Source organism: Apaloderma vittatum, unplaced genomic scaffold (assembly GCF_000703405.1).
Source record: "Apaloderma vittatum isolate BGI_N311 unplaced genomic scaffold, ASM70340v1 scaffold9393, whole genome shotgun sequence".
NCBI lineage: Eukaryota > Metazoa > Chordata > Aves > Trogoniformes > Trogonidae > Apaloderma > Apaloderma vittatum.
Window position 1 is genome coordinate 1 of NW_009707470.1, and position 8,253 is coordinate 8,253.

The window sequence follows — 8,253 nt, forward strand, 5'->3', positions numbered from 1 at the left end:
AAAATCCGGCTGAGCCAACCCAATACAGTGCCACTTGAATTTAGAACATCACATGTAGAGAAGGAAAAGCTGTTGTGCAGTAATTGCTCATGATTTAAAGTTTTCCTTATTTGAATGCAGTACAACTGTAAAGTCCATCCACGTGTTTGGGCTGCGGAGCAGTTCCTGCCATTGGAGCACTGACTGAGAAACAAGGTCTGTAGAGCCAAGCAATTCCTCTGCAAGAGAGCAAAAGGAAAGGTCACAGAGTTAATTTTCACTTGGCCTTACCTAACTTCTGGCCCAATGGACTTAGGTAGCAAACAACCTCATTCTCCCACTTGTACAGCAGTTTCAGCTGCTCTGTAGCTATTAAGGCATTAATTGCAATAAGTTACAATTATATTTCTGAAGCATTAATTACATCCTATTAAAGTAAAATCACACTCTGAAGAAATCAGCCTGAAGCAAAGAAAATATTTTTTGGTTGTATGACTAAAAGCAGAGGAGCAAGTGTGCATACTAATAACAGCAGAATGGCGCTAAGTCTCCTGCTATAGTCCATTTCCAGTGGCTTTGTTGGTTTACTGGGCTTAGGCTTGGGTCGTCTTCTTCCCTCAGAAGCTGGTAGTGTCCGCTCTAGCCGAAAGGAAAACGGGGAGTAGGACAATCAAAAGAAGTTCATGAGGAAGGCTGCACTGCACTGAGTTTCTACCAGTGAGAACGCTCTTCTAAGGTGAACACTTATACCATAATCAAGTGACTGAGCCTCGGCTTTCTTAAGCCTTTCAGCTCAACTACTGAAACCAAAGCACTTATGCTCTGGGAAGAGAGGGGTGAGAGACTCCGTCAGGCAGTCTTCAAGTGACAACACTTGCCTGCTCAGCTGCTGGTTAAATGGCCTATTCACTGAGCATAGGGTTTCTCTGAAATTTCTCAGCCTGGCGGAAGAAAGCTTAAGTTAGAACAGCGCCCAAAACTCAGCCACTAGCACCTTCTGAGCAAATGTCACTTTCTGTCTCTCTCTTTGAACTGATTCATTTGTGGATGTAAACTAATATGCACAAACTAAGCAAGCTTGGAGTCTACTAGATCATGGCTTCTTGGGCTTCTTTTTGGGTGATATTGTATTCATAATAAGCCAATTTATAGAAAACAGCTCAAGGACCAAGTCTTTAAAAAAATAAACACACAGAGCTGTAGATAAGTTAACTTCACCCAGCTTCTCTGTGCCTGTTTTAGCATGAGCAGGCTCTGACCCTAGAAGTTACCACACTGACAAATGGCTTTCCTGAAAATTCCCATTGCCATCCTTGAGCTTCTGCGCCAACCTGAACTAAAAGACTTGCATCAGTTCTTGCAGGATCAAAGCCTAAGACTACGAGTTGCTTAGGACAGGGCTCTACATGAAGGCACATGCCAGCAGGTAATAAACAGCACAGTGCAAATATTTATTATTATTTAGAATGAAAACTAAACTAACTTTTTCCCGAATTACCTCCAGTTTTTAGCAATAAACAACTTACTTGTACCAAGCTTGGCTCCTCCTAGGAACTGATCACTTGAGCTGAAAGTTGACTGATCCCAGACAGTCAAGTGTAGACACGATCGCTGTAGCTGAGCTGGGGTAACACCATCAAAGACAAACAAGTGTTTCCACTGGGGACAGGCTTCTTTCTTCAGGACAGGAGACTTGCGCTTCACCTCTGCTTGGTCTGGAAGGATAAGACAACTTCCCAAAAACAATGGGAGTTCAGCAAGGTTACTGGTTTCTCAACCAGAAGAATGGAACATTCGCAGTAATCAACTAGGGCCCTTTGGTTTGCCTTACATAGCAAAGAAGTTCAGTTTAAGTGCAAGGTAGAACACGGTGCCAGAATGTTTATTTTGGGACTTCCTCATCTTCCTGTCTGCTTTCAGTGTGGGTGCAAGTAGGCTCTTCTAGTCTGCTTTTCCTTTGCTGTCACTGCCTGCAGAAGGAGTCTTCACTCCCCATTCTGTTACCCAATACTGCTTGAAACCTGCCTTTCAGTAGATAAAATGCTTACTTGTTTCACTGAACACAGGTGCTACAGTCAGCAAAACAACTTCATGAGATGCTGTACGTGGACCCCAGTATCATATTTATAGTGGCACCCAGGGCCTGACAGCAAGAAATCAAAATGATCCCACATACAAGCTACTCTGCACATGGAAGAAAAATGCAATCCCTCTTCTTCTAAGAAGTCTAGAATGAAGAGGATAAAAGATTCCCTTTCAGCGTATCCAAAGCTATATTTAATTCTCAGAGCTGAAAATAGGAATGGAAATATCGTCTTGATCTGCACTATTTTTTTTTTCTATCCTAATATCTAAAAGCAGATACTGAAACCAGTGAACTCTAAATTTTAAGGATATTGGTGAATTCTGAAGTTCCATTCAGAATGCACGGAGCGGCTAGGTCCATGAGTGCCCTGCTGAGTGCTGCCGTTGTGCAGACACACAAATGCCACCATTACAAGGAAGTCTGATTAAGAGTGTGGACAACACCACTTTCTCACACCAGTCTCCAGATGAAAATATGTTAATACATTGCACAGAATGTGTGTGACATTTTCTGTCCCAAGTGTTGTTAAACGTGCATACATACATACATACCCTTTAACAAATGAGTTCAGCATCCCAGCAGATCTCAGCATGGGCAAGTTTCTGGCCCCAAATATCATAACTTGAAGCTGGCAGGTGGGAACTCCTTGGTCGTTTTTTCCTGAAACAGGAGCGTTTATCACATGAAATAACCATTTAGTTCAGCTGGTAGCTTAAGACACTGCTATAAGTAAGTGGGAAAATGCCTAAGCGGTACTACTGAGGTAAGGACTCGGAGTGCTGTACTAGGACCATTTGAAAGATTTTAACCTGCTTGTACAGTGTACGATTCACACGCCAAAAAAAGCAAGCGATGAGTAGCAGGTTGCTTTGCGATTCCTGTGCTCAAGACAGAGCTTTCTGTTTTATTTGTGAAAAGTAAACACCAGCCAGTACCCACAGGAGTGTTTCTCTGAAACAAAGCCAGAGAAACAGCCAAAGCTACAGTGTGATACAACTCCTCTGTTACAGCTCCACTTATAGAATGGGGGCCCAATGCACAGGCAAGGAAAGAGAGGAAAAACAGAAGAAAGCAATCTGATAACTTTGGGGCCATTTGGAAAAGGGAACAAAATTAACCTAACAGCTAATTAGATCTTCCTACTGGTGTCTACCTGTTGCTATGGTCCTGAACACAGGAGCATTACTAGAGCTCTGAACCAATACATACCTCACTATGATCTAGGGAGGCAAGGAAAATGAGGTTGTCTTTTCCCTTCCCCCACCAAATGTTTATTTTACTCCACTAGCAGGTGCTTGCTCTGACACACTACAGCAACGTTTAACATACCGTGCAAGTCTTTCATTATCACAGATGGAATCCCGATTGTATGTTTTGAACCCAACATCTTCCAAGGGAAAAAATCTCTCTAAAATGAACCCACTGGAGGAAGTCAAGGATGCTGGCACCCCAGCAGCCAGTTCTCTTTCGCCTTTTTCCCTAGGCTGGCAGTCTCCTCCTTGGGCAGTAAAACCGCTGCACCAACTCCAGAGCAAGCTTTACTGGCAACAAACACGATAGGCACAAGCTTGCCAAACAGCTGGATGCCTCTTAATGCTGCTATTATAATGTGCAGCTTTTCTTGGCATTAAAAAGAACAAAACCAGGAAGTTGGCAAATGTTTGGATTTTAACTACTTTAAAATATAATACAATGCAAACTCCCATTTACATTAGCAGTTACAACCACCATACAAGAATATTATACAGACATATCATCAGTCCTTCATTGATCTCAATTCTTTTCTAGCTAAGAAATTCATATATGCTGAAACATTTTATACCTTCAAACTGGAAATTTTTATACTGGGCTGGTACTGACAGTCTTGCAGACACGAAGAGTTCGCCGCTATAGTGGATAAGATCATCTTCAGGCTTTTCAAGCTGAAGAAAGGGACATAGAGAAGGGTGATCTTTTCTCATAGCTTTCATTACATCTTGCTCTTAAGATTTGATTAAGCACAAAAACTAAGAATCACCTTGGGTTTGAGCTGGTACCAGCCGGACAACTGCATCGAGTTGTCTTCGAAATTCCATGTTGCCAGCGGAATCACCACTTCCCCCAAAAACACCCTGTATTTGAGTGCTCCTGCGTGCCACACGGAGATCTGAAGCTGCCGACTTCCCAGCTGGGAATATTCAATCTTGTACTAGAAAGATACACAGCATTTACCAAGCAAGACACAGGATGAACTCAGGCCCTTGCTCATTACCTGCTCAAAGGAAGCCCGGCCGCAGCATGGCTGAAGGCACCTGGGCACAGACCTGGTCCAAACATGCTTTGCAATCTTCATATCACCCCACTACTTAAACAGTAAATAATGCTCATTCAAATACGAAACAACATTCCAGGAATACCTTGACCTGCATTCCTAAAGATTTTGATTAGTAATTCAGAACTTTAAATACTTGTAGACCGTGTTTGTTCGTTGCGTGTTTGTTGGGGTTTTTTAAATGTTTGTTTGACACTCCCAGCAGGATTTGGTTGCTCTGGAGGCCAGTTCAACATCAAGACACCTCACGAAGGTGCTAAAACTCTTATTCTGGTCAGCGGACATCTACTCAGTGCAGTTGGGGGCAAGGAAGTAATTCATCTGACCACTAATTAAAGCCCTGACCCACTCCCAAAACACAGTTAGAGCCCTTTAAGGCTTTGTCAGTATCTAATATACCCACATGAGATTGGCAAACGTGATCCCGAGCCTACAGGTGACCTGCACCCACCTGGACTGAAACCTGGAGGCGATGGTGTGGAGGAGGACCTTGCTACCCACATTTAGGCTGCTGAATAACAAGCTGGGTGTAGGCTAATCACCCTGAAGAGCACTTACAGTCCCACAGGCAGCTACCTAAATGCAGATGCCTTAATTTGCAGTTGAATCCCACTGAGCTGGATCTTGGTGTCACAATGTAGTTTGTCTGCACTAGTGCTATGCTCTTTTGACCATTTTTTTTCTAGTCTGGATAAACTAATAATTAGACCAAACTAAAAGATTTCTAACTAAACTACTTTTAGTGTCCGTGCAGCCAGCTGAGGCATGACTCTCACTCTGCCTTTATCAGTTCTGCATGACTCTAGCATCAAAAAAGGGCTCTAAAATTAGGACCAATTATTCCAGCTTCAGGCTTTCTCTCCTCCCACCTTAAACCCTCTATAGAGACTTTGGGCTATATGAGAATTACACACATTACATAAACTGTTTTTTTATTATTATTATCTAATTATAACAGCAGTCTTTTCAACCATTTTGCCTGTCCCAATCACTACAAGTTCTTGACGTTCAGACACGCAAAGAGACACTTTTGTGTAGCTCAAGGAGCAACAATACAAGTTTTTCTCTTTCATTAATTTTGTTTCATATTTCTTCCAAGACAGCACGTCACTGAAGCACTAATCATTTTACGTGCTACTGCAGCTCATTGACACACAGAAAAAAATGGGTTTGCAGCGAGTACAAAACTGGAGCTGGGAACAACTAAAAACTAATCCACCTTCTCCCAGCTGACAGCAGTCAGATTCAGTTTCATGTTTCCTTAACTATCTGTGAACTAAGAATAACGGATCCTATTTTCTACATCCTTACAAGGATGCAAGAAGCAAGGCACTAAGAAATTATTAACATCTGCTACTAGACACTACAGAGTGATGGCTTGGCATGACTTGCACAGGGAAAAGGAAGCAGACAGCATTTCTGAGGTGGCAGAATTCAGTCAGCTTTCAGCTAAATGCAGAGCGACTCTGCAGACAAAGGGGGTATCGGCTGCAAAGCGTAATTGTGTAATAAAAACCTGTTGCAACACATCCAGTTCCTCAATGTACAAAAAAAGTGTCTATGGAATACACTCTCGCCACAAGGTAACTCAGAACAACACTGGAATTAATTAAAAGTGTTTTGCAAATAAAAAGTAGTTTGCAATTCACTATTGTAACTCCAAAAGCATTTTTATCTTATTTGGACTGAAAGACATAAATTTTTAAATGATTGTTGTCTGTGACTCCCAGTTTTGACCCATCAGGATAATTACGAACTTGCAGAATTGGATGTTACAAAAGAAGACATTACCATGGGAAAGTACATTTAGCATCTCACAATTGCAAACTGTACCTTCAAAGTTTCATCGAATTCTGGGTCCACCGTGTTCTTTTTGACAGCTGTCTTCCGCTTACTCCGAGGAGATTTATCAGGAAGCAAATAAACCTTAACATACCTTATACATAGAGAGAATGATATATCATTCAGAAGAGGGACTGAAATCAAACTGAAGAAAAAGTAATTTTTTTTTCTTAATTCTTGAACAATTTTATTGACTTTGTAATTTTCCAAACAATAAAATGGCAAATTGTGATTTATATAATTTCTCAGTTAAAGCAGGCTGACTATAAGGATCCCTGGATATCACTCAGCTAATTTGTTTCAATTCTGTTCTAACTGGGGAATGATTGGGATCCGAATAGGAAACTTTTGTTTTCACACTCTTGGCCTCTGATAAAATAGCCAGCAAGGCAGTCACCTTGCCAGTTGAAGTGATAGTTTTATGATGAAGACAAACAACATATCTGCTCAAAGGCGGGGGCGGGGGGGAAATCAATTCAACTAAAGTTGTTGCTTGTTCATGAAGAAAATATCATCTTTACAAGCACCATGTAGGAAAAAAAAAGTATAATCATACAAATAATACATAATAATTCATAACTCTTACAAATGCTCATTTTTGTAATAGCCACCAGGGTGAAAATGGGAGAGTGTCTAAAGTGCTCAAAATTGCCCTAACGTTCATTCCAAGAAAACCAGTAAAAAAAGTTTCTGGAAGCTGAACTGAACCAATACCAAGCATCAATGTCTCCTACCCCAAGTTTTTTATGTGTAGGTCAGATGAATTTTAGTAATTAATATTCCTCTTAATACAAGTTCAGTATTTTTGTCATGGCTTCAAGGCTAAGGAGTATTAGCAAGAGAGAGTGGTTTCTCACAGCTTGGCAGGGAAAAGAGTGATTAAGATAATACTAAAATTTTTAAACTGTACTTGCATATGTTTCGTATATTACAATTAAAAGCTATTTTAAAACAGCCTCTTGATTAACTTAACTGGGTAAAATCACATGCATCTCTTATAATCAGTGCAGAACTCACACATCCTTCCTATTCCTTCCGAACTTATTTTAAAACTACTTTAAAAAATATTGACATACTAGAAGTTTTAACTTCTTGCTCCATCACCCCAGATCAATTTCATTAAAAAGTAGTCAGACTTCAAACCAGTCAACAAGCCCATTAACAGGCTTTAAAGTCTGCTTTTCAGCAAGCATGTTAAGTGAGCACACTAACTGTACTTTTTCTGTTGGCTTGGAAGCCAACAGAAATACATAAATATATACCAATAAAGAACATAACGTTCACTACACAGCACTTCTCACATTGCCTTTCAGGCTTCCTGCAACTGTTTGCCTGGCTTATTTACCAGCGGACTTAAAGAGCCTCGACCCACTTCTGAAGTGCTCCCAGACCACCCTGCCTCACAAGCTGCTGTGCCAGCAAGGCTCCTTCCATCACCACACTTGTCTTTAAGAATATCCTCTGCAAGATGCACGAAAGTGGTGTTTCCTTCTGGGTGAAGATGACTGCACCTCCACAGTTACAATGTGGTCTCTCAAGTGCTCCGACACGAGGTGGGAGTAGGGACAAGGACCAGGTAGTTAGGCATTTAATCTGGTGATTTTCATCCATCGTTGCTGCATGGTCAGAGAGGATCGTTTAGTAATAAATGGGCAAATCACCAAGGCTTAACTCTCCAACCAAAAACTTCTATGGCATATTTTAACTACAGAAGCATGTATTTCTTACTCTTACAATAATATACAACTCTTACACAGCTTTAGATTTTAAAATCTATCTGTAGAAGTACCTGAAATTGCTATTCTTATTACAGAAGGGAGAAGCACAGAAGTAGTATAGCAATCACTGCGTGACTCACAGTGAGTCAGTAGATGAATTAGGAACATGCCTCATGTTTTAGCCACTTACCTACTAATTTTGTGGGCAAACCTCAAGAGCTAAAATCTAAACAGCTGTTGATGAGATCCCAAGGTACACATCAGTAACACAGGCACAGTAACACAGGTACACAACTGCCTGCTCACAAGCAGGGAAA

At 41.1% G+C, this 8,253-nt stretch overlaps 1 protein-coding gene across 1 annotated transcript in view; it reads right to left on the reverse strand.

The window, feature by feature from the left end:
- Nucleotides 1–87: 87 nt before the first annotated feature.
- Nucleotides 88–8,253, reverse strand: part of SYTL3 (synaptotagmin-like 3) — a 29,277-nt gene continuing 21,111 nt past the window's right edge. The window contains exons 10-15 of the mRNA XM_009866209.1: nt 6,210–6,312; nt 4,083–4,253; nt 3,888–3,987; nt 2,617–2,725; nt 1,506–1,711; nt 88–218 (exon numbers count right to left, since the gene is read on the reverse strand). Of these exons, the coding sequence (XP_009864511.1) occupies nt 88–218; nt 1,506–1,711; nt 2,617–2,725; nt 3,888–3,987; nt 4,083–4,253; nt 6,210–6,312 (820 nt within the window). The remainder of the gene's footprint in view (nt 219–1,505; nt 1,712–2,616; nt 2,726–3,887; nt 3,988–4,082; nt 4,254–6,209; nt 6,313–8,253) is intronic.